Genomic DNA, 26,036 nt, shown 5'->3' on the forward strand with positions numbered 1-26,036 from the left:
AACCTATCTCCTCTTCCTCTGTCCATGTACAGTGATCCCCCGCTCGTTGCGAGGGTTCCGTTCCAGGACCCCCCGCAACGAGCGGGTTTTCGCGAAGTAGCGCTGCGGAAGTAAAAACACCATCTGCGCATGTGCAGATGGTGTTTTTACTCCCGCAGCGCTAGCGAGGAGCCGAAGATTGGGGGCGGCGCGGCTGTTTTAAAATGTCGCCGCCGGCATGGGGGGCTTCCTAGCAGCCCCCCAAACCCGGGTTGGGGGTCCGGGGGGTGCTGGCAAGCCCCCCATGCCGGCGGCGACATTTTAAAACAGCCGCGCCGCGCTGGCTGTCGCCGCTTTCGAGCTGAGTCCCGGAGCGAATTCGCTCCGGGACTCAGCTCCAAAGCGCCGACAGCCAGCGCCAGCGAACGGCTTCTCCGCGCTGGCTGTCGCCGCTTTCGAGCTGAGTCCCGGAGCGAATTCGCTCCGGGACTCAGCTCCAAAGCGCCGACAGCCAGCGCCGGCGAACGGCTTCTCCGCGCTGGCTGTCGCCGCTTTCGAGCTGAGTCCCGGAGCGAATTCGCTCCGGGACTCAGCTCCAAAGCGCCGACAGCCAGCGCCGGCGAACGGCTTCTCCGCGCTGGCTGTCGCCGCTTTCGAGCTGAGTCCCGGAGCGAATTCGCGCTGGCTGTCGCCGCTTTCGAGCTGAGTCCCGGAGCGAATTCGCTCCGGGACTCAGCTCCAAAGCGCCGACAGCCAGCGCCAGCGAACGGCTTCTCCGTGCTGGCTGTCGCCGCTTTCGAGCTGAGTCCCAGAGCAAATTCGCTCCAGGACTCAGCTCAAAAGCGCCGACAGCCAGCGCCAGCGAACGGCTTCTCCGCGCTGGCTGTCGCCACTTTCGAGCTGAGTCCCGGAGCGAATTCGCTTCAGGACTCAGCTCGAAAGCGGCGAGAATGAACGGCGTGGGCGGGCGAAGGGCGGGCGGCAGCGAGGAGTTTGCGTGGGCGGTGGGGAAACTCCTTGCTGATGCCCGCTGCTCGCCCTCCCGCCAGCAAGAGGGGGAAGACCCAGGAAAGCCGCCCAGCAGCTGATCTGCCGGGCGCCATCTACGCATGCGTGCCCATAGAAAAAAAAGGGCACACATGCGCAGATGGTGTTTTGACTTCCGGGTTGAAAAATCGCAAATTACCCTGTTCGCAATGGTCGGGGACGCAATAACCGGGGGATCACTGTATTCAACACTGCTACTTGCACCCACTTCAAAAGATCTGTCACGACCGACAATACTTTGTTGATGCAAATGCATAATATTCCTCTTTTGGTGAACCTATTTGAAAATGTTCCTGTTTCAATGAACACAGGAATTGCCTTGCTTTCCTGGAAGAAGGGGGGGGGGGAGAGATTTATGTCTCTGAACTCAACCTCAAAAGAGATAAATCAAAATGAATTGCCAAGTACTTCAAACAGTATTACCATCTAATGCATGGACAAGAAAATATGCATTATAAAGGATCGAGATAGGCACAGAATATGTAACACAGAGGCAATGTATTCAAATCCTTATTATGTTCATAGACCAGCATAAAGGCAACACATTAAAAACAACCCAACAGCATATGAATAAAGAGTAAGAAATATTTTAAGCAAAAAAAAAAAGTGACTTCAAAGAACGTAGCATTTTCAGATGCAATTCCTAGGAGCAGAGAAGGAAAAAACCCTACTTTGCATCTAATATTTATTGAGGTCAGAGCTACTTGGCTGGCACCTCACATGTCAGAAATTCTTTCCTTCCCTGACTGGAATCATTTTTCAACTTTTGACAAGATGTCTGCTTTAAAAACACATTGATTAAAAGAGCAATTTGGGGGGGGGGGAAGCATTATAAAAAGCAATTTGCCTAAAAGCGCAGAATGGGATGATGGAAGTGTAAGTTAAGTTAGTTGGGGGAAAGATCAAAAGCAACATGAGAAAATATTATTTTACTGAAAGAGTAGTAGATCCTTGGAATAAACTTCCAGCAGACGTGGTAGATAAATCCACAGTAACTGAATTTAAATATGCCTGGGATAAGCATATATCCATCCTAAGATAAAATACAGAAAATAGTATAAGGGCAGACTAGATGGACCATGAGGTCTTTTTCTGCCGTCAGTCTTCTATGTTTCTATGTGTAAAAGTGGGACAAAATGTTGAAAGTTGAAGGAGGGTACAGTTTGCAGAGAGATAACTCGGGTCATTAAAGCCGCAAAACCCCGGAAAGAAGACAGCTTGAAATGACTTTGATCTTCACTTTGGTCTCTCCACTTTCCCTCCCTCTTTCCCTCCCACTCTTTCCCTCTGATCCTAATCAGGGCATCTTCCTGTTCCACGTGGTAAACTATCAGCCACTGACTTACAACAAGACCTATGTCTACCCCTGGTGGGGGGAGGCTATTGGCTGGATGCTGGCCCTTGCCTCCATGCTTTGCATCCCCTGCACTGTGGCTTACAAACTCCTGCGAAGCAAGGGCACCTTCCAACAGGTGAGTGTCTGCCTGAAACCCAGTGAACAATCTTGTCTGCTTAGGGACACCTGGAATTCTGCATGGTGTGAGCACATACTATTGGGAGGTTAGGCTAACGTGGCTCCTCCTTGTTCAACTATAGTTTATACAAGGAGTGGACAAAAAAATGGAAACACCTTTGGGCATTATAATGTTTGAATCTATTCAAATCAATCAAAACTTGACATATTTTAATGTTTTTTTTTTAAAAAATTCTGTTATTTTATATGTTTTTTTAAACTACCTTTTTTTTTTTACAGAAATTTAAGGAAATTGGTTATAACCTCCTAGAAATGGCAGACCTCTCAGACTTTCAAAGAGGCCAAATTGTTGGTGCTCGAATTGGCAGGTGCTAATAATGTAACAGAAAGTGCCCGAATGTTTGGCATTTCAAGAGGTAAGGTCTCAAAAGTAATGGCTGCTTTTGAAAGAGAAGGGAAAACGTCCTCAGCCAAGCAGAAGTGTGGTTGAAAGTTGAAGTTGTCTGAGAGAGACCGTCGGACCCTAAAGCGAATTGTTACAGCGGATCGCAAGACCGCAGCTCCTAAAATCACTGCAGAGCTCAATAGACACATACAGAACCCAGTTTCCACAAAAATTGTTCGAAGGGAGCTTCACAAATATAGATTCCATGGAACAGCTGCAAGGTGTTTCCATTTCTTTGTCCACCCCCTGTATTTGGGGACTCAGATTGTTGGGAGGGGCTGTTTGCTGACTCTAAAACTGCTTAGAGAAGGCTGTAAAGCACTGTGAAGCGGTATCTTAAGTCTAAGTCAATGGTTCTCAACCTATCTAATGCCGCGACCCCTTAATACAGTTCCTCGTGTTGTGGTGACCCCCAGCCATAACTCTAGCGCCAATTCTCCCAACAGAGCTTTAAGCTGATTGGCAGGAAGGTCAGAGGGACACCCCCATTGTGAATGCCTGGTTGGTCGGATTGTAAAAATGTATTTCAAGGCACCAGAATAGAAGCTTTATTTCCTAACACCATGGGAAATTTGTCTTTTCCTGTGGTCTTCAGCGACCCCTCTGAAACGGTCATTCGACCCCCAAAGGGGTTCTGACCTCCAGGTTGAGAACCACTGGTCTAAATGCTAGTGCTATATTTCCTTCTCATGGCATGATGGGGTCAGCGACATTGGAGATATTATTCCAGAGATGGAACTGTGCTAGTCCTTGGAAAGGCTTGTCTAAAATGTTGACAATGTGCCTATGAACAAGACCTGCCATCTAATTTAGCCATTAAGGAGTTTATTTATTTATTAGATTTGTATGCCTATGTTTATAAAGTATAGCTACAAACAAATTCTTAGGGTAGATAGCCAGATAAAAGAGAGAAGACTCTTTGAGCTCATAGAATGAAATTGCAGCTGTGCAAAGCCAAAAGTAACAGGCAAGGGGCGAGAAAAGAAAATAATATATCAGGAATAGCCACAGTGGTGCAGTGGTTAGAGTGCAGTACTGCCACTTACTTCTGGCTGATCACCGGCTTCCAGCAGTTCGGCAGATCGAATCTCACCAGGCTCAATGTTGACTCAGCCTTCCATCCTTCCAAGGTGGGTAAAATGAGGACCCAGATTGTTGGGGGGCAATAGGCTGACTCTGTAAATCGCTTAGAGAGGGCTGTAAAGCACTTTGAAGTGGTATATAAGTCTAAATGTTCATTCTATCCAGAAATTTCAGAGTAATCTGGTTTTATCCTGCCCATTAAACTTTTCGTTTTAGTTCTCCTTTTGCAATTAGTTGTGGCTTTTGAACGGTTGATAAAAGAGGCCTTTGAGTTCAGGGACAATAATTAGTTGATTGATTTGTGCCTTTAAGGAATGTTAGGCTATTCTTCAAAAAGACCTTTTGAGGCAACAGCATAAAAGAAAAAGAATTTTTGAGCAACGTTGGTTGACTGATGTTGGATGGTTTAAATATGTCGCGGTGTGATTTTAATTAAAGGCCTTCATTCCAAGAGAGAGGGGATAAACACCCTATTTTTATGGTATAAAAACTCTCTTTCCACTCCCAATGGGGCTAATTCAAGCCAGATAATGACTATTTCAGGCAAATCCAGCAAACTATTGTGGGTGCATCCAGGTACACCCCCTTTACACTAACACTCCGCGAGCTGCACTGGCTCCCAATTGGTCTCCAGTTGCAATTTAAGGTGTTGGTTCTCACCTATAAAGACCTACATGGCTTAGGGACAAACTATTTACGAGACCACTTTCTGTCCCATAGCTCCCAGCGACAGATAAGGGCTCACAGGGTTGGCCTTCTCCAGGTCCCATCAACTAGACAATGTCAGTTGGCGGGACTGTGTGGGAGGACCTTCTCTGCAGTGGCTCCGTCTCTCTGCAGTCAGCTGCCCCCAGAAGTCCATACTGCCCCAACTACTGGCCTTCCGGAAAACCATTAAAACCTGACTGCTGGCAGGCCTGGAGCTGTTGAGCAATATGATACCACCTAGCTACACCCCCCAAAATATGAATGATTTTTATTTTTTCTATGGGTTTTTAAACTGTTTTAAATACTTTTTTTAAAGAGGTTCTATGCCGCCCAGGGTCCAGAAGGAGTTGGGCGGCCTCTAAATTAGATAGATAAACCAATAATAAATAAAAGTGAACAAATGGAGGTGCTGCCTTGAGTTGATCATTGACGCCGCTGCCTCATTCATTTCTCCCCCCAGCGCTGGCAATTGCTGACCACCCCCGTCTGGGGCCGCCACCACCTGGAGTACATGACACCCGAAGCGGAGGCAAAGTTGCTGCCACCACCAGACAGTCTTGCTGCTCCCCCGCCAGAGAAGGCCACGCTTTTTGAGACTGTGATTTGATGTCTCTTGCCCTCTCCCAGTAGGAATAACGCAAGACCCTCCCCCCCACCCTCCACCAAGGTCAAGAGGGAAGAGGCCAAGGGGAGAATGGGCCTAATGGGGTGAGGGGAGGGAGAGAGGGAGGGGGGGGGAAGTCCCTTGCAAATTAGAAGACCTTTGCCCTGTTCCGCTGCATTGCGCTCCCTACAACTCCTCGGCTCCACCACTCCCCATCTCCAGTGAGACTAACTGGATTAACGCAGTAATTGCGATTAACGAAAAGCTATGAATTGGATTTGGCCAATCTTGACGGCGGTGTAGAGGTGTGGAGACAGGTGATCAAAACAACCCCACTTACGGTCCCCCCCCAAAAAATTTTTGTGGTCTCCTTTCATTCCTATTCTTCCAGTATTAGCTTTCGAACCTCAGGCGAGGGTGTTCGTTCCTTATCATGGAACCGTACGGGTGGGACCATGGAGATCTTCACGGGCAGGAAACTTTACGCTCTCCCAAATTTTTATAGCGCCTCGGTGGTGCAGTGGATAGAGTGCGGTACTGCAGGCTACGTCTGCTGATCACCAGCTGCCAGCAGTTTGGCAGATCGCATCTCAGTAGGCTCAAGGTTGACTCATCCTTCCATCCTTCCGAGGTCGGTAAAATGAGGACCCACATTGTTGGGGGCAATATGCTTATTCTCTGTAAAGCACAGTGAAGCGGTACATAGGTCTAAATGCTATTGCTAAATGGCTGCCCAGTCTTTGCTTGCAAACCTCCCATCAACAGAGCCTCCATAACTCTGCAGTCGCTTAGTGCTTCCCCCCTGTCACAAAAGCTTCAGCAGTGGCTCAATTTCCCAATTCAACCCAATGCTGCCCTAGTTTCCTGGACTCAGTCTTTGCACGGTGGAAGGCAGGAAACCACCTTCAGCCAGCTATAGAGCCGATGTAGGTAACCTGGAGCTGATTAACAGGCTGATCCTGCTCGTTGGGTGGCAATTCTTTCCCTCCTTCCCTCTCTCTCCGAAAGAAATGGGGAAAAGACCAAATGCTTTCCATTAGTCTCTAGCCTCTTTTTCCCTCGGTGCATTTATCTCCCCTTGTCTCTCACTCACTCCTATATCTCCGGCCCAGTTTTCACTTACCCCATGTTTATCCTGCTTTGTGGGTTGGGAGAAGGGAGCACTTCCGTCACTTTGATCTCCCTGTCTGTCTCACATTTCCCCCTCTGTCATTTGGGAGGGTGGTCTCGAATCAGGGGCACTGCAAGCGGGCCTCAGGCTTCCTAACGCCACTTGTAATGTCTGAAATCCTCCTCTGTCCAAAAAGGAGAAAGAAACCTACCTGCAGGGATAATATATGGGCCTAAGGAGACGGGGATCTGGAAAAAAATATATCTTAAATAGCTGGTTAAATCTCTCCGTTTGTAAGCATAGAGGAATCTTAAAAGGAGAGAGAGTTGGCATGCAAACTACTTGATAAAGGAGGGATATCTGTTTTCTGTTTGTATTCCTACATTTTCATCATCCACTTAGCAGGCAGAAATTCAAGAAGGCAAATCCTACATGAAGGCTGATTTAGGAGAAATGCCTGAGATACAAGAACGACACCAAAATAACAAACTGGGATCTTGATATGAATGCGTTACGGCCAGGAAAAATCCTTCTGATGGCAACTAACTAGAATCTTAAATTGCTCATTATTACGAAAAATTATCCTTTTTGAATTTCTGCCTCTAACAGAGACATTGAAGACTTAAAAGAAAAATACAGCAAGCAGCAAGCATCCTTCCCTTGCACATGATAAAAGCCATGCTCTGCATTACTCCAATGTATGTATTTGTATTATATGAATGTTTGTGCCAAATTGGGCTGAGCTCTCATTTCCTGCCACCTGCCAAGCTGTAACCCACCCTTTGCAATCTCCCTGAGCCTCATTCTCAGCTCCCTGTTTCTGTTTTCATTTTTGTTTTGGTTTTTTGGCAATTACATATGCAAAGTGATACTGATCTGACTTCCAACGATAAATACAAGAGATATTCTCTATTGTGGTCATGGCATCTTTGTTAAACTGGCATCCACTCACCTATCCTTTCTCGCCTGTACTTTCTTTTATTCCACCAGGTGAACCAAACAGTTTTGATCTGCATCATTCCTCATCTTCATATTTCTCCCAGTGTCCTCCTTTTCTTTACGACCCAAATTAAAGGTAGACTTTTTTTAAAAAAAAGTTTTTAATGTGGTCCATCCTGCATCCCATTTTTTATCATTCCATTTTGACAGAAAAAGGAAAAAAGGGGAGCCCCAAAATCAGCCCAATTACTAAAGGCAACAAAGAAAAGTTCATTATAAAACATAAGAAGCCATAAGAAGAGTCCAGCATTCTGGGTCACACAGTGGCCCACCAACTGTCCATGGGGATCTTGAGTAGAAAGAGAAGGCAAAACCCTCCCTTTCCCTTGACCCCCAACAAATGGTACCCAAGGGAATCCTGCCTGCCTCAACCACCATAGAGGCGGCACATGGATATCCATTTCAATAACCACCGATAAACTTGGCATCCATGAATCTAATCCTGCCTTAAAGCTATCTGGGCTGACAGCTGTCATGATCTCTTCTGGAAGTGAATTCCATAAACCAAGGACCCTCTGGGTGAAGAAATATTTCCCTTGATTTGTCCTCACTTTCTTACCTATGAGCTTTAGGGAGTGCCCCCTAGTCCTAGTATTGTGTGACAGAGAAAATAATTTTTCTCTATCCACCTTTTCTATCCAATGCATGATTTTATACATTTCGATCAAGTCACCCCTTCAACGCTGTCTTTCAAGCTGAAGAGACCAAGGCGTTGCAACCTGGTTCCATAAGGGAGGGGCTCCATTTCCTTGATCATTCTTGTTGCCTATTTTTTGCACCTTTTCCATTGTTTTTTTTAAAGCTGGGTCTGCCCATGAAGCACACAAACCAAGATCTATCATTGCTTTGGAGATAAGAGGTCAGCCTGGTGCAGGGGTTAGAGACGCTAACGGTGTGCAGTACTGCAGGCTGCTTCTGCAGATTGTTGCTGCCTGCAATATGGCAATTCGAATCTTAACAGACTCGAAAGTTGACTCAGCCTTCCATCCTTTCGTAAAATGAGGACCCAAATTGTTGAGGTCAATATGCTGACTCTCTAAACCACTTAGAGCTGTAAAGCATTGTGAAGCGGTATATAAGTCTAAGTGCTATTGTTACATATAAGAATGTGCAGCAGAAGACTCTTTATCAAGGAGTTAGGAGAAATGCTTTCTGTTCCTCACTCCCACATCGCTCCCAAAGTCTAGCACCGCAGAACAAGCAAGACAGTATCTGAGACTTCACTGATCCTGAAGTAATGGCTGACTCACCCTGCCAGCACCTAGACAGGCTGTCAAGGATCAAATTTTGTTGTCAGCAGGTGAAAGTAAGTGACCTACTTAGAAATCAGCTTCTACTTTTATTCCACCAGGTGAACCAAACAGTTTTGATCTGCATCATTCCTCATCTTCATAGTTCTCCCAGTGTCCTCCTTTTCTTTACGACCCAAATTAAAGGTAGACTTTTTTTTAAAAAAAAGTTTTTAATGTGGTCCATCCTGCATCCCACTTTTCATCATTCGATTTTGACAGAAAGAAAAAAAGGACAGCCCCCCAAATCGCCCCAATTACTGAAGGCAACAAAGAAAAGTTCATTATAAAACATAAGAAGAGCCATGCTGAATCAGGCCAAAGTCCATCGAGTCCAGCATTCTGTGTCGCACAGTGGCCCACCAACTGTCCATGGGGATCTTGAGCAGAAAGAGAAGGAAAAACCCTCCCTTTCCCTTGACCCCCAACAAATGGTACCCAAGGGAATCCTGCCTGCCTCAACCAACAGAGGCGGCACTTGGATATCCATTTCAATAACCACCGATAAATGTGGCATCCATGAATCTAATCCTGCCTTAAAGCTAAGGAGGTCAGGGCCAGTGGTGGAATCCAATTTGATTTTCTACCAGTTCTGTGGGCATGGCTTGGGTGTGGTGTGGCTTGGACTATATCTTTCAAAGATCCTAAAGCACCGGGGAATTGCCAGAGGACTGGACAAGAGCTGATGTAGTTCCTATCTTCAAGAAAAGAAAAAACAGATCCAGGAAACTACAGACCTATCAGTCTGACTTCAATACCAGGGAAGACTTTGGAAAAGATAATCAAGCAACGAGTCAATGAATGCCTAGAAGCAAACAAAGTAATAACCAAAAGCCAACATGGGTTTGTCAAAAACAGATCATGCCAGACTAATCTAATAGCATTCTTTGACAAAGTAACAAAATTAATGGACCAGAGGAATGCTGTCGATGTGGTTTACTTGGACTTCAGTAAGGCTTTTGACAAAGTAGACCATAACCTACTACTAAATAGCGAAAATTTTGAGTAGCTCAGAGAACGGGTAAATATCACCTCTGACTGGTCCTGCCTCCATCTATTCTCTGCCTCCTGAGCCCCGGCTGATCAAGAGGGAATGGGAATTTTGCACTATTTTTCCCCTGGAGTGGGGAGGAAATGGGAATTTTGTGGTATCTTTCCTGAAGTGGGGAGGAAATGGGAATTTTGCACTATTTTTCCCCTGGAGTGGGGAGGGAATGGGAATTTTGTGGTATCTTTCCTGGAGTGGGGAGGAAATGGGAATTTTGTGGTATCTTTCCTGAAGTGGGGAGGAAATGGGAATTTTGCAGTATCTTTCCTGAAGTGGGGAGGGAATGGGAATTTTGTGGTATCTTTCCTGGAGTAGGGTGGGAATGGGAATTTTGCAGTATCCTTGCTCTGCCCCGCCTACCAAGCCATGCCACGTCCTCCAAGCCACGGCCACACAACTGGTAGTAAAAAATTTTTTTGAATCCCATCGCCGAGTACAAAGCATTTGCCTGCAAATAGAGAGCTCCCCACCCCACCCCCACCTACACACAGTGGCTTTGATCAATTAGAAATCAGATTATTATTATTATTATTATTATTTATTAGATTTGTATGCCGCCCCTCTCCGTAGACTTGGGCGCATGTTGCAGAGTTCCTGCTCCCATGGAAGCATTTACTTACAGCAGAAGGAAAAATATACCGAGATGACAGGAAATAAATATTTTATTAGGAAAATGGTACATAATTTTTTTTAACTGGTTGCCTGGATTAGCAATTACACCAGGGTCAGAAAGACGTGTGTTGGTTTGTGCCATTATTGAGATAAAAACCGAAAAAGTATACGAACGTCAGAACTAAGTGGGTGGCTAAAAGCAAATGATCCATCAGTGATCTCTTTAGGAAGGGATCCCCAATATCTGATTTCACAGGGCAATTCAACGAAGGAAGTGTAAAAACCCATTCTAACCGCATGGCTCTCGCAGACCACGAGCACAAGATGGCAGCAGAAGCCCTGGTTTTTCAGCTCGTAAGCTTTTACTCCTACAGAAACTTTCCTGCTTTGGTGCTCTCCAAATGGATGGGTACTATTATTCCTGCCATTTCCAACAGGCCCGAAGGCTGAGAATTTAAGGAATTACAGTCTTATCCTCTCTGGAGTTCCACTCCCATCAAAGTGAGCAGTGTCTCCAGTGATGGGCTCCTACGGGAACGGTCAGGAATGCAGTTCCGGTAGCAAAATTTGGAGCTCCACCCCAGAGCACCCAATTTGCACTGAAAGATGTTGAAACAAAATGCATAAGCCACGCCCACAGTGTGGTAGTAAAAATTTTGGTAGCTCATCACCGAGTGTCTCCTAGCAGTATTTCTATCTCACAGCCCAGCTGCTGTGGCTTAGAGGTGGAGCTCTTGCCTTACAATCAGAAGGTTGTGAGTTCGATCCTAAGTAGAGGCAGATATAGGATCTCGGGGCTGGACTAGATGACCTGCAAGGTCCCTTGCAATTCTGTTAATCTGTTATCTGTTACCTCATGCTAATGGAAACAGCCTTAAAGGCAGGCAACAGTTGTTATCTATCGGTGGTCTTGTGATTTTAAGAAAATCAAAGTTTGTTGTCTTCTTAACAACAACAACTCAATGGTAATTCAGGACAGCACTTTAGAGCAGGGGTGGACAATTATGGCCCCTTTATGACCTGTGGACTTCAACTCCCAGAATTCCTGAGCCAGCATGGGAACTGAAGTCCAGAGGTCACAAAGAAGCCATAGGTCAAGGTTCCAGGTAGCATCCGAACTAAATCAGAGTCCATGTCAAAGTCTTTAAAATTCCAATTTATTGCCAGAGCCATCCTGGCACCTACAATGAGTTTCTCACTCAGTTGAAAGTTCACATCCCTTGTCCCCCACCCACAAACTTATCACATTGCCCGTTCAGATTGTGCCAGTGTGGCCAGTGCTCCTTCTGCTTCCACCCAGGTGGATGGGTATAGGATAGCCTTGAACCACTCGAAAGAATGCCTTGTGGCTTCATCCGTTCCCTCATGAAAATCACCCCCCCCCAAGTTCCCATAAGCATCAGGCCTCCTTTAAATAGTGTGGCAAGCTGTTAATCTATCACCAACTTCTGCACTGGCTCGACACCATAATTGCCCACTCCTAGTAGCAAACCAAAACTGAACCAGGTGATACCAGGAAGAAAAATAATTGTAATTTACATCAACATGGCTATTCACGGTGTATTTAATAATAGCCTTGTTTGGCAGAGACCCTTGGAGAGGTAGTGAGGATTGCACTGAAAATGTGAGGATAGCGGGGCTTGGATGCCCAGAGAGCAGCTAGCAGCGTGATGGTGAACCTATGGCAGGGGTGCCACAGGTGGCATGCGGAGCCATATTGGAGGGAACACAAGGCGTTGCACTGTTAGTTCCAGCGCTCTGGCCAGCTGATTTTCAGCCTTGGGAAAGGCCGTTTTGCCCGCTGGATGCTTCAGGGAAGCTTCCCTGAAGGCCCAGAGTACAAAAAAACCACCCAACAGACAAACCGGAAGTTCAGAAAACACACTTCCGGTTTGCTCGTTGTACTGTTTTTTTGCACCCTGGAGCTTTAGGAAGCTTCTCTGAACCCTCCCGAGTCCAAAAAACAGCACAATGGGTAAACCGGAAGTCCATTTTTCCAAACTTCCGGTTCATCTATTTGGCTGTTTTTTCACTTTCACACAGGCTTCAGTGAGGCCTGTGTGCATGGACAGGGATGGGGCGATTATGCGCAGGGGCAGCACGCAGGGGTTTGCATGCAGGGGAAGGGAAAGAGTGTGGGTACATGTACGCATGCTAGCACATCCACACACAGCCTTTTGGACACAAGAACTGAAAAAGGTTCATCATCATTGACCAAGCATAAGGCACCCTAAATCAGTGATGGCGAACCTTTTTCCCCTCAGGTGCCGAAAGAGCATAGGCACGTGCTATTGTGCATGCGCGAGTGCCCACAGCCATAATTCAATGCCTAGGGAGGGCAAAAACAGCTTCCCTCAGCCCCTTGAGGCCCTCTGGAGGCTGGCACCTGTGCCATAGGTTCGCCATCACTGCTCTAGGTATTTTAAACATAGAAACAGAAGATTGATGGCAGAAAAAGACCTCATGGTCCACCTAGTCTGCCCTTATACTGTTTCCTGTATTTTATCTTAGGATGGATATATGTTTATCCCAGCCATGTTTAAATTCAGCGACGTCTGCTGGAAGTTTGCTGGAAGTTTGTTCCAGGCATCTACTACTCTTTCTGTAAAATAATATTTTCTCACATTGCTTCTGATCTTTCCCCCAACTAACCTCAGATTGTGCCCCCTTGTTCTTGGGTTCACCTTCCTACTAAAAACACTTCTTTCCTGAACCTTATTGAACCATTTGTTTGTTTGTTTGTTTATTTGTATGCCGCCCCTCTCCGTAGACTCGGGGCGGCTAATAACAGTAATAAAAACAGCATATAACAATCCAATATTAAAACAGTTAAAAACCCATTAATATAAAAACCAAACATACATACAGACATACCATGCATAAAATTGTAAAGGCCTAGGGGGAAACAGTATCTCAGTTCCCCCATGTCTGGCGGCAGAGGTGGGTTTTAAGAAGCTTATGAAAGGCAAGGAGGGTGGGGGCAATTCTAATCTCTGGGGGGAGTTGGTTCCAGAGGGCCGGGGCCACCACAGAGAAGGCTCTTCCCCTGGATCCCGCCAAGCGACTTTGTTTAGTTGACGGGACCTGGAGAAGGCCCACTCTGTGGGACCTAACTGGTCGCTGGGATTCGTGCAGCAGAAGGCAGTGCCTGAGATAACGTATTTAAATGTTCCGATCATTTCCCCAGTTTCCCTTCTGTCCTCCAGACTATACAGATTGAGTTCATTAAGTCTTTTTTTTTTAATTATTATTATTATTATTATTATTATTATTATTATTATTATTATTATTATTATTTAGATTTGTATTCCGCCCCTCTCCAAAGACTCGGGGTGGCTCACAATTGCTATATCTTTCCTCTGTTGCAGGGGTGGGCAATCCCCAAGTTTTGAGTGTACCACAATAAATTATGGGGCTGGCGACTCCCTAGTGGCTGAATACAACTGTATCTTCAGCGATTTCCTTGCTGGCTTCCACACGGAGCTGAAATGCCATCCATAAGGGGGATTCTCTGCCTTCTCTTGCATTCCCCCCCCCCCAATTTTACAGCCGAGCTCTCCGCAAGGCTTCTACCCCACTAACCACAATGTCTTTATAGCCGCCTTACATAATGCAACAGCTCCGCTTGCCAAGCAGAACAAATAAGCACGCAAAGCACATCGGTCAGGTTTATTGCCGCCTTTACTTGCTTGTCTTCACTTTGGCTGAGGAGGGACAGCAGGAAGGTGGTACGCTAACGACGGGGGTGGGGGGGGTGAATCTAAATAATCCTGCATTGACTTGTCATGGCAAAAGGCGAGGCTGAGTGGGGGCAAAAATTGCAGCTCCCTTTATTTAACCCAGCCTTCCTGCATCTATTCTCCCTCTGGATTCACTGGACCGCAGCTCCCAGCAGCCCAGATGTCAAATGCACAAGGCGCATGTTTTGTGATGGTGGGGATGCCACATCTTGTAATCCTACGCAAAGGAAGGAATATTGAGCTCATCAGGCTGGATGTTAAAAGTAAAAAAAAAAAAGAGGAGCAAGAGATTAAAACCTGTTGAAGGAAAAATGTTGATGAACGCAGGGGCTTGGCACGCCCCTTTGCAGCCCCTAATAGTGTTACGTTTCTTCCACTTACAGCCATGCAAATTCAGGTTTAAATAAACCCAGTCCCTAAACCAGTGATGGAGAACCCATGGCACAGGTGGCACCCGGAGCCATATCTGCTGGCACGCGAGCTATTTAATTTATTTAATTTTGTCCAATACACAATAATACACAATGAAGGCAGTAGAGGAAATAAAATTAGAGAAGGAATAGAAGAGAGAGTATAGGATCGTGCAGAATGCAGCTGCGAGAGCAATCATGGGCTTTCCCAAATATGCCCATGTTACACCAACACTCCGCAGTCTGCATTGGTTGCCGATCAGTTTCCGGTCACAATTCAAAGTGTTGGTTATGACCTATAAAGCCCTTCATGGCACCGGATCAGATTATCTCCGGGACCGCCTTCTGCCGCACGAATCCCAGCGACCACTTAGGTCCCACAGAGTGGGTCTTCTCCGGGTCCCGTCAATTAAACAATGTCGCTTGGCGGGACCCAGGGGAAGAGCCTTCTCTGTGGCGGCCCCGGCCCACTGGAACCAACTCCCCCCAGAGATCAGAATTGCCCCCACCCTCCTTGCCTTTCGTAAGCTCCTTAAAACTCACCTCTGCCGCCAGGCATGGGGGAATTGAGATACTCTTTCCCCCTAGGCCTTTACAATTTTATGCATGGTATGTCTGTATGTATGTTTGGCTTTTTAATAATAATGGGTTTTTAACTGTTTTTAATATTGGATTATTATTATATGCTGTTTCGTGTTGCTGGTAGCCGCCCCGAGTCTCTGGAGAGGGGCAGCATACAAATCCAATAAATAAGTAAGTAAGTAAGTAAGTAAGTAAGTAAGTAAGTAAGTAAGTAAGTAAGTAAATAAATAAATAAATAAATATAAATAAATCAATGAGAGAATAGAAGAAAGATAAAGGGATAGAAGAGAAGATATATGGGATATAGGAGAGACAATAGGACAGGGGACGGAAGGCACTCTAGTGCACTTATGCACGCCCCTTACTATTGCCCTAACTCAGCTCCAACGTCCATATGTGTGCTGGTTAACTGATTTTTGGCTCACTCGGAGACTCTGGGAGGGCATGCAGGGGGATGGGGAAGGGCGTTTTTTACCCTCCCCTAGCTCTAGGGAAGCCTTTGGACCCTGGAGAGGGCAAAACTCGAGCCTACTGGGACCACCAGACATTGGGAAATAGGCCATTTCCGGCCTCCAGAGGGCCTCCGGGGGGGTGGAGGAAGCTGTTTTCACCCTCCCCAGAAATTGAATTATGGGTGTGGGCACTCGGGCACGTGCAACAGCTCTTTCGGCACCTGAGGGGAAAAAAAAGTTTGCCATCACTTCCCTAAACAGTAAATCCTTGAAAAACAATTTACAGCGTTACCATTTTAAATGTCTTAGCAAGATAATGGCTCAAATGTATAATTATATTCAAATATGCACTCAGCCATTATATTGTATGTTAATAATGGTTAACATTTGCATAAGTATTGAAAGCACTTCAATTGCTTATTTTCTAATCTTTATGATAGCCCTAACACAGTGTTTTTCAACCAGTGTGCCGTGAGACATGGTCAAGTGTGCCGCGAAGCTCAGAGAGAGAAAGAAAGAAAGAGAGAAAGAAAGAAAGAGAGGGAAAGAGAACAAGAAAGAGAGAGAAAGCAAGAGAGAGGGAAAGAGAACAAGAGAAAGAAAGCAAGAAAGAGAAAGAGAGAGAAAGAAAGCAATAGAAAGAGGGTGGGAAGGAGAGGGAGAGAAAGACATAAGGGAGGGAGGGAGAAAGAAAGAGAGCAAAAAAGTGAGGAAGGAAGAGAAAGAAAGGGATGGAGAGAGAAAGAAGGAAGGGAGAGAAAGAGGAATGAAGAGAGAAATAGAGCGAAAGGGAGGAAGAGAGAGAGAATTTTTTTTGTCCAAACTTTTTTTAGCCCCCACCCTCCCCCCGCTCAATGTGCCCCAGGGTTTCGTAAATGTAAAAAATGCCGCGGCTCAAAAAAGGTTGAAAATCACTGCCCTAACAGATAGGTATCTTCCTCCTCCTTGAATTTTTAAGGGCACCGAGTGTGTTTGTGTTAATGTCAGAGATTCCATAGATATGAAGCCAGCTGAGTGGTCTTGAGCCAGTCGCTCTCTCTTAGCCCTAAGAAGAAAGCAAGGGCTTCTGAAAAACCTTATAAAGAAGATCGCAAGGACTTGTCCAGGCTGTTGCCAGGAATGAAAAAACTGTCTCAAAGCTACCCCCCCCCCCCACTCCACACACACCAGGGGTAAAATCCAGCTGATTCTGGAGAACCAATAGCGGAAATTTTGAGTAGCTCGGAGAACCGGCAAATACCACCTCTGGCGGGCCCCAAAGTGGGGTGGGAATGGAGATTTTGCGGTATCCTTCCCCCACCATTCCCACCAAATCATGCCCACAGAACTGGTAATAAAAAAAAAATGATTTCACCACTGCCCTACACACACACACACACACACACACACACCCTTACCAGACATGGATTCCAATCTCTCAAAGAACAAAATGAACCTTCTCAGCAACCACTTAACACTCTTACGTCTCTTCCATCAGTGCCCAGGAAGTAATGCACCACATTTTTTTTCTTCAACCATTATTTATTGAACACAATGAAACTTACATACCGTAGAAACATACCGTAGAAGACTGACGGCAGAAAAAGACCTCATGGTCCATCTAGTCTGCCCTTATACTATTTTCTGTATTTTATCTTACAATGGATATATGTTTATTCCAGGTATGTTTAAATTCAGTTACTGTGGATTTACCAACCACGTCTGCTGGAAGTTTGTTCCAAGCATCTACTGCTCTTACACACGAGAAAGAATGATGTTTTTTCTACGCTCCCTATTTTTCCACGTAATCTCCATCCCGTTCTATGGCCTTCCTCCAGCGAGACACAAGGGCGTGTATGCCCTGTCGGTACCACTCTTTGTTCTGGTCACGAAGCCCTTTCTGCACTGTGCGAATCACTGTGTGTCTTCTAATGGCCTCACCCTCTGTGCCCAGCGACTAACCGTACTTCTGTCGACTGCAGATGCTCCATAAACTGCGCACAAATATTTGTGAATGTTCCCAATAGTTTCTTTCTCTGCAGTGAGAAATTCAATGAGGACACACTGCTTGTAACGTACATCACTTACAGGCGCCATTTTGAAACACTGCTGCAGCTACGCTATCTGTCTGAAGAAAGGCAAAATTTACACAGGCACTCCTGACAATTCAAATAATATATATGTAAAGTTTTGCATTTGTACCATTACTGTAGGCTAGAAAAAAAATGTGGGGCATTTCTACGGAGAGGGGCGGCATACAAATCTAATAAATAATAATAATAATCTAATGCTCTATTGCTGAATTGCTGCAGTCATAAGTTTTGGAGAGGAAGACTTGCATGATTTAAAAAAAAATCTTACTTCCTCAAGCTGCAGCCACGACTTTGGGTGACTTATCATTTAAAAATGGGGGATTAAAAATACAATGCGAAAATCTAAAAATCTAATAGACAATGATTAGAGTAACAAAAGAAACAACAGAAGGAACTGAAGCCAACCAACACGTAACTGATTCAAAGCAGTGGTGGAACCCAATTTATCACCACCTAATCACCCCGAGGTTCGACTACTGCAACGCTCTCTACATGGGGCTAACTTGGAAGAGTGTTCAGAAACTTCAAATCGTGCAGAATATAGTTTTAACTATTAGATTTGTATACGTATTGTTTTCTGTACTGTATTTTGTGTGCCACCCCGGGTCTTCGGAGAGGGGCGGCATACAAGTCTAATTAATAATAATAATAATAATAATAATAACAACAACAACAACAACAACAACAACAATAATAATTGCCAGAACTACCATTTCCCTGTGGCAAAGAACGGGTGGGATCATAAGCCCGAAAAAGTGGTCAAAAATGAGCAAGCAAAACTACTGTGGGACTTCCGACTTCAGACTGAGAGAATTCTGAAGCATAACACACCAGACATCCTGATTGTGGAGGAAAAAAAAGTATGGATCATCGACATCGCAATCCCAGGAGACAGCAGAATTGAGGAGAAGCAGCTAGAGAAATTACTGAAATACCAAGATCTAAAAATCGAGCTGCAACGACTCTGGCATAAGCCAGTGAATGTGGTCCCAGTGGTACTTGGCATGCTGGGCGCAGTGCACTGGATCTCAGCAGACATTTGAAAACCATTGGAATTGACAAAATCTCCATCTGTCAATTGCAAAAAGCAGCTTTACTGGGATCGGCAAACATAATTCGCCGCTACATCACGCAGTCTTAGGTGGTTGGGAAGCGCTTGACTGGTGATGAAATACGAAATCCAGCATAGTAATCTCGTTTGCTGTGTTGTATTGACATAATAATAATAATAATAATAATAATAATAATAATAATAATTATTATTATTATTATTTTGTTCTGTGGGTGTGGCTTGGTGGGCATGGTATGCATTGCTTGATGGATGTGGCAGGGAATAGGATATTGTAAAATTCCATTCCCACCTCACTCTGGGGCCAGTCAGAGGAGATATTTGCCGATTCTCCAAATTACTCAATATTTCCACTACCAGTTCTCCAAAGCCTGTGGGAACCTGCTGGATTTCACCCGATTCGAGGGTCTTGGATTCTAGATGGGCTCATCTAAGATCTGGGGGAAACATCAGGTTTCAAGGCTCTTGTGGAAGGACAGAAAAGTTGGGGGATATCTGAATCTCGCGGTGGTGAAGGGGAGATGTATTTATTTTATTTTATTTATTTATCAAATAGGGTGATAATTTGTACACATTAAACATTAGATAAGTAATGATAAAAAGTAGACAATAGGACAGGGACGGTAGGCACAGTGGTGCACTTATGCACGCCCCTTACAGACCTCTTAGAAGGGAGGAGAGATCAATTGTAGATAGTCTAAGGTTAAAGGTTTTGGGGTTAGGAGTAGAAACCACAGAATCAGGTAGAGCATTCCAGGCGTTGATTACTCTGTTGCTGAAGTTGTATTTTTTGCAATGAAGTTTGGAGCGGTTGACATTTAGTTTAAATCGATTTCGTGCTCGTGTGTTGTTGCGGTTGAAGGTGAAGTAGTTGTTAACAGGTAGGACATTTTGGTATATGATTTTATGAAGGAGCCAGGGATGATGTTCCAGAGAACAAGCACTGCCACAGAGAAAGGATAGCTGCTGGGACTTACCAGGTGGCACTGTTTTGTGGAACAGACCTGAAGCATGCCAGATCTCACTGGTGGAGCCAAAGCCACTAGCTCTGTGCTATGAAGAGATTATAGGTGACCATCAGCACCTTGAATTGCACCCAGAAAGGAACCCCAGTGTAATCACAAAGCAGTGGCGTTACATGGCTGCCATCAACTTGCATCTATAACTACGCGGATCCATGTAGGTTTTCAACGGCAGCCCCATGGATAGCACATTGCAGTAGTCTAGATACTATTACCAGGGGAGTAACAAGGGGCATGAGTTAGGGCTTCCCAGTTCAAAAGCAATTGGTAACCAAGATGTATTTCTGCAATGATTGGGGGACTGGAGGCTAAAACATATGAAGAACGGTTGCAGGAACTGGGCATGGCTAGTTTAGTGAAAAGAAGGACCAGGGGAGGCATCGGACCAGAATATCTCCGGGACTGTCTTCTGCCGCATGAATCCCAATGGCCAGTTAGGTCCCACAGAGTTGGCCTTCTCTGGGTCCCGTCGACTAAACAATGTCGTTTGGCGGGACCCAGGGGAAGAGCCTTCTCTGTGGCGGCCCCGACCCTCTGGAACCAACTCCCCCCAGATATCCTGACAGAACAATTAATCAATGGAACAGCTTTCCTCTAGAAGATTTGAATGCCCCAACACTGGAAGTTTTTAAGTAGATGTTGGATAACCATCTGTCTGAAGTAGTGTAGGGTTTCCTGCCTAAGCAGGGGGTTGGATTAGAAGACCTCCAAGGTCCCTTCCAACTCTGTTGCTGTTGTTGTTGTTGTTATTGGATACATTCTATAAATACACTCTATGAAGCCCTAGTTAAACCACACCTAGAGTACTGCATCCAGTGTTGGTCACCACACTACAAAAAAGACATGGAAACTCTGGAGAAAGGGCAGAAGAGAGCAACCAGGATGATTAGGGGACTGGAAACTAAAACATACGAAGAGCAGTTGCAGGAACTCGGCATAGTCAGTCTAGCAAAGAGAAGGACCAGGGGAGACATGATAGCAGTCTTCCAATACTTGAGGGGCTGCCACAGAGAGGAGGGGGTCAGCCTGTTTTCTATGGCACCAGAAGACCAGACAAGGAATAATGGATGGAAACTGAACAAGGAGAGATTCAACCTGGAAATAAGGAGGAACTTTTTGACAGTGAGAGTGATCAACCAGTGGAACAGCTTGTCTGCTGAGGTTGTGAGAACTCCATCACTTGAGACTTCCAAAAGGAGGTTGGACTGCCATTTGTCTGAAATGGTATAATTGTGTCCCCAGTGGGTCTCAAACTGGGGGTCAGAACCCCTTTGGGCAGAGGTCTATGCTGGCTGGAGAATTCTGGGAGTTGAAGTCCACAAGTCTTAAACTTGCCAAGTTTAAAGACCTCTGCCTTTGGGGGTCGAACGACCGTTTCACAGGGGTCGCCTAAGACCATGGGAAAAGACAAATTTCCCATGGTGTTAGGAACTAATGCTTCTATTCTGGTGCCTTGGAACATATTTTTATAATCCGACCAATCAGGCGTTCATAGTGGGGGTGTCCCTCTGACCTTCCTGCCAATCAGCTTAAGCTCTGTTGGGAGAATTGGCGCTAGACTTATGGTTGGGGGTCACCGCAACATGAGGAATTGTATTAAGGGGTCACTGCATTAGAAAGGATGAGAAGCACTGTAAAGGCTACCACTTGAGCAGGAGGTTGGACTAGTTGACCTACAAGGTTCCTTCCAACTCCGATAATAATAAAAGGGAAGAATTTCTGATGATATTGCCTAAAGATGCTGCATTTTGCTCATGGTTTCCGCTTCATGGGGGGTGATATCTGACTTGCCCAGCTCTTGACCCATGCTGCAACAGCAAGGCAATGGGTTGGGTTTCTTTTTGAAAAAGAGATTGGTTTCTGGCATATGAATTACAATGCAGGTAGTCCTCAACTTACGACCACACTTGAGCGCAAAATTTATGCTAAGTAAGAAATTTGTTAAGTGAATTTTGTCCGATTTTACGACTTTTGTTGCCACATTTGTTAAGTGAATCACTGCAGGTCTTCAATTAGAGTAGAGTAGAGTAGAATAGAATAGAAAAGAATAGAATAACAGAGTTGGAAAGGACCCTGGAGGTCTTCTAGTCCTACCCCCTGATTAGGCAGGAAACTTATGACAGTCATTAAGTGTTGTATCTCATGATTCTTGATGAACTTTTATTTTATGTATACTGAGACCATAGGCACCAAACACAAATTTCTTGTGTGTCCAATCACACTGCCCCCGGAGATTCACACTATCCCTGCCCTACTGGCCTTCTGGAAATCCATTTAGACTTGGCTTTTCCGGGTCTGGGACTATGAATGATTGAGTGAGTGTATGAATGTTACTAGAAGGGTTATTGATTGTTTTTATATTTTATTTTGATACAGTAACTTTTATACTGTTTTTATATGTTGTTAGCTGGTCACAGTCCACTGGAGTTGGATGGCATACAAATCTTGTTGAAAGAAAGAAAGGAGGAAAGAAAGAAGGAAGGAAGGAGAGAGAGAAAGAAAGAAAGAAAAAGAAAGAACAAATGAAGGAAGGAAGAAAAGAGAGAATGAGAAACAAAAAAGAAGGAAAGAGAGAGAGAAAGAAGGAAGAGAGAGAGAGAAAGAAAAAGAAAGAACAAACAAAGGAAGGAAGGAAGAAAAGAGAATGAGAAAGAGAGAAAGAAAAAAGAAGGAAAGAGAGAGAAAGAAGGGAGGAAGAAAATAGAGAGAGAGAGAGAGAGAGAGAAAGAAAAAGAAAGAACAAACAAAGGAAGGAAGAAAAGAGAATGAGAAAGAGAAAAAGAAAAAAGAAGGAAAGAGAAAAAAAGAAGGAAGAAAATATATATATATATAGAGAGAGAGAGAGAAAGAAAAAGAAAGAACAAACAAAGGAAGGAAGAAAAGAGAGAATGAGAAAGAGAGAAAGAAAAAAGAAGGAAAGAGAGAAAAAAGAAGGAAGAAAATATATAGAGAGAGAGAGAAAGAAAAAGAAAGAACAAAGGAAGGAAGAAAAGAGAGAATGAGAAAGAGAGACAGAAAAAAGAAGGAAAGAGAGAGAAAGAAGGAAGAAAATAGAGAGAGAGAAAGAAAGAAAAATCTATTCAGAAGGTTTCAGCTGGAAAATGTGCTCATTCTTTTAACTTATATCTCTCTCGGAGATATTCTGAAGGAGATGGGCAGTTAAGAAATATGAAATACAAATAAAGGAAAATTCATTCTTACTAGACTGTTACCCAGCAAAGTTCCACGGATGTATCTTCAGCGCTTCCGTGTAGCCCTCTCCCTGTCTCTCATCCCCTTTTTTCTTTTTAATTTGTTTCCACAATTGCTTTTGATTTTTTTTGCAGATGCCCAGTTCTGCGCCAGGCTTATTGCAAGGGCTGGGAATGAAGAAAATACATCACCTTCTAAAGATGGATGGGTTTCCCCTCCCAAGCTTTTCGGTCCAACATGGCTGCACATCTTTCCAAATCATTACCTCCCAATAAAGAAATACAGACATAAACCAGACATTCCACGAAGCCATTACGAAGCCAATTTTCCTAAGAAAGAAAAATTCTCCATTCTTTCTAGGACATTACTTGGAGAAGTACAGCCAGAATTCATGTATTACATTTAAGGGGATTGGTTTTTATTAGGACCGTGGCAATGTTATTTCTGCCCATTATATCCACCAAGCAGAAATACGCAGCATTTCCTGCAAATTGCATTCGTTAATGCAGTGATTTTCAACCTTTTTTGAGCCGCGGCACATTTTTTACATTTACAAACCATGGGGCACATTGAGTGGTGGAGGGGGCGGCTAAAAAAAGTTTGGACCAAAAAATTCTCTCCCTCCCTTTCGCTCTATTTCTCTCTCCCTCTTTTTTTCTCTCTCTCTCCATCCCTCTTTTTGTCTCTTCCTTCTTTCCTCTTTTTTGCTCTCTTTCTCTCTCCCTCCCTAGTTCCCTCTATGTCTTTCTCTCCCACCTTCCCTCCCTCTGTTTTTCTCTCTCTCTCTTGCTTTCTTTCTCTCGCTTGCTCTCTCTCTTGCTTTCTTTCTCTCGTTCTCTTTCTCTCTTGCTTTTTTCTCTCTCTCTCTTGCTTTCTTTTTCTCTCTTGCTTTCTTTCTCTTGTTCTCTTTCTCTCTTGCTTTCTTTCTCTCTCTCTCTTGCTTTCTTTCTCTCATTCTCTTTCTCTCATGCTTTCTTTCTCTCTTGCTTTCTTTCTCTTGCTTGCTCTCGCTTTCTTTCTCTCGTTCTCTTTCTCTCTTGCTTTCTTTCTCTTGCTTGCTTTCTCTCTTGTTTTCTTTCTCTCTCTTGCTTTTTCTTTCTCTCTCTGAGCTTCGCGGCACATCTGACCATGTCTCTCGGCACACTAGTGTGCCATGGCACACTGGTTGAAAAACACTGCGTTAATGAATTCATATCTTTCCAGGGTGCACACATATTTTTCAACGCATGCTTGTTGTTAAGAATTCACTTTGGGCACTGTTAATCCAAGGTCACTTAAGGAAGGCCGTGCTGAGTAGGGGGATTAGAACCTAGGTCTTTCCTTATGTACCTTCTTTCACATGTGGTGGATGTGTCCTGAAGCTAAAAGGTAATTGGAGAAAAATACATGACCGGCTCCAAGATATAATGGGAATAATAATAGAATATACCCCAGAATTTCTCTTGCTAGGAATAATCAGAAGTCAAAACTCAAAGAATATTAAATATTTAAAATCGCATACTGTGACCGGCAAGGATTGTGTACGCATAACACTGGAAGGATACTCAAGTACCTTCAGAAAATGCAATAACGAAAAAGATATATGACTGTGCTGAGTTGAACTATCCAGATTCCTAAGAGGTCAGTAAGGGGCGAGTACAAGTGCCCTAGAGTGCCTTCCATCCCGTCCTATTGCTCTCCTATATCTCCTATTCCTTTCTTCTATATCTCTTCTTCTATTCTTTCATTGATATGTTCTATTACTATACCTTCTTTTCTATTATTTCTTAGATATATTTTACTATGAGTATCTCCTCTATAACCTTCATCATGTATTTTACTATGTGTATATATTAGCCGCCCCGAGTCTATGAAGAGGGGCGGCATACAAATCCAATAAACAAACAAACAAACAAACAAACAAACAAATATACCCACTAAAACTCTCATCGTGTATTGGACAAAATAAATAAAATAAATAAAATAAATGAATTGAAAGGAACAAAAGGACTCGGAATATTATGACATATGGTCAAAATGGTACAAAATGGACCAAAAAATAGGAAGATTTAAGAGACAATGTGAGACATGGATATAAGATTCTGTAAGTATGAATAAGTAATGTATGAATGATGTAAACTTAATACAGTGTTCCCTCGTTTATCGTGGGTGTTACATTCCAGGACCACCCGCAATAAACAAAAATCCACGAAGTAGGGACAATTGGGAAGTAGAGCTATTGTATCCCGTAATGGCGGCCAACTTTGGCATACGATCTCCCTTCCTTCAACATGTCCAGCAGCATGACTTTCTCTTTTATTGTAAGCATCTTTCGCTTAGGCTCGATGCCAGAAGCCGTAGAACTTGCAGGACGTTTGGGTGGCATGGTAGGGCTTGAATGTATTCAGTCTTTACCTAAAACTTTTATTTATTAATATTTTATAAAAACTCGCGATGCACAAAGGTGAACTGCGAAGTGGCGGGGGAACACTGTATATACATGTAGGTGTAGATCTGCACAGAAATGTTACAATGTTTAAAACAGGAAAAACTAATAAAGAAATTACAAAAATTTTATTTATTTGTTTAATTTATATTATAAATAGAATCTAAGTCTTTCCAGCTGTTATCTCCTTTCTAAGACCCAAAGGTGCTTTTTCAGGAAGCAACTCATATCCAGTGACCTAAGTCCTAGAGCCCACTGCAACAACATTGCCAAAAGGCTTTAAGAGTTGTTAACCTAATCCTTGGCAGCTTCTTCTCTGGTAATTTTGAACTGCTAACAAGAGCTTACAAAACATTTGTCAGACCAATCCTAGAATACAGCTCGCCTGTATGGAACCCACATTGCATATCTGACATCAACACAATTGAGAGAGTCCAGAGATATTTCACAAGAAGAGTCCTTCACTCCTCACAACAAAATACCTTACTCCGCCAGACTTGAAATTCTTGGTTTAGACAACTTACAACTCCGTCGTCTCCGTTCCGACTTAATTATAGTTCATAAAATCATACCAAAATGTCCTACCTGTTAACGACTACTTCACCTTCAACCGCGACAACACACGAGCACGAAATCGATTTAAACTAAATGTCAACCGCTCCAAACTTGACTG

General features: G+C 44.2%; 1 protein-coding gene across 4 annotated transcripts in view; it reads left to right on the forward strand.

The window, feature by feature from the left end:
- The window catches only part of LOC139160316 (sodium- and chloride-dependent creatine transporter 1-like), a 69,421-nt gene extending 43,929 nt beyond the window's left edge, over positions 1 to 25,492 (forward strand). The window contains exons 13-15 of one of the 4 annotated variants that reach the window (XR_011557925.1): positions 2,328 to 2,498; positions 2,780 to 4,075; positions 5,197 to 5,237. Coding sequence is in view for 3 of the 4 variants with exons in the window: in XM_070738066.1 (XP_070594167.1) it covers positions 2,328 to 2,498; positions 5,197 to 5,343 (318 nt within the window). In the remaining variant the exon portion in view is untranslated. Of the gene's footprint in view, positions 1 to 2,327; positions 2,499 to 2,779; positions 4,076 to 5,196; positions 7,362 to 23,072 lie in introns of those variants that run through there. The other 3 variants (XM_070738067.1, XM_070738066.1, XM_070738068.1) reach the window with 3 other exon arrangements.
- Positions 25,493 to 26,036: the final 544 nt, after the last annotated feature.

This window comes from Erythrolamprus reginae, chromosome 2 (assembly GCF_031021105.1).
Source record: "Erythrolamprus reginae isolate rEryReg1 chromosome 2, rEryReg1.hap1, whole genome shotgun sequence".
Taxonomy (NCBI): Eukaryota; Metazoa; Chordata; class Lepidosauria; order Squamata; family Dipsadidae; genus Erythrolamprus; species Erythrolamprus reginae.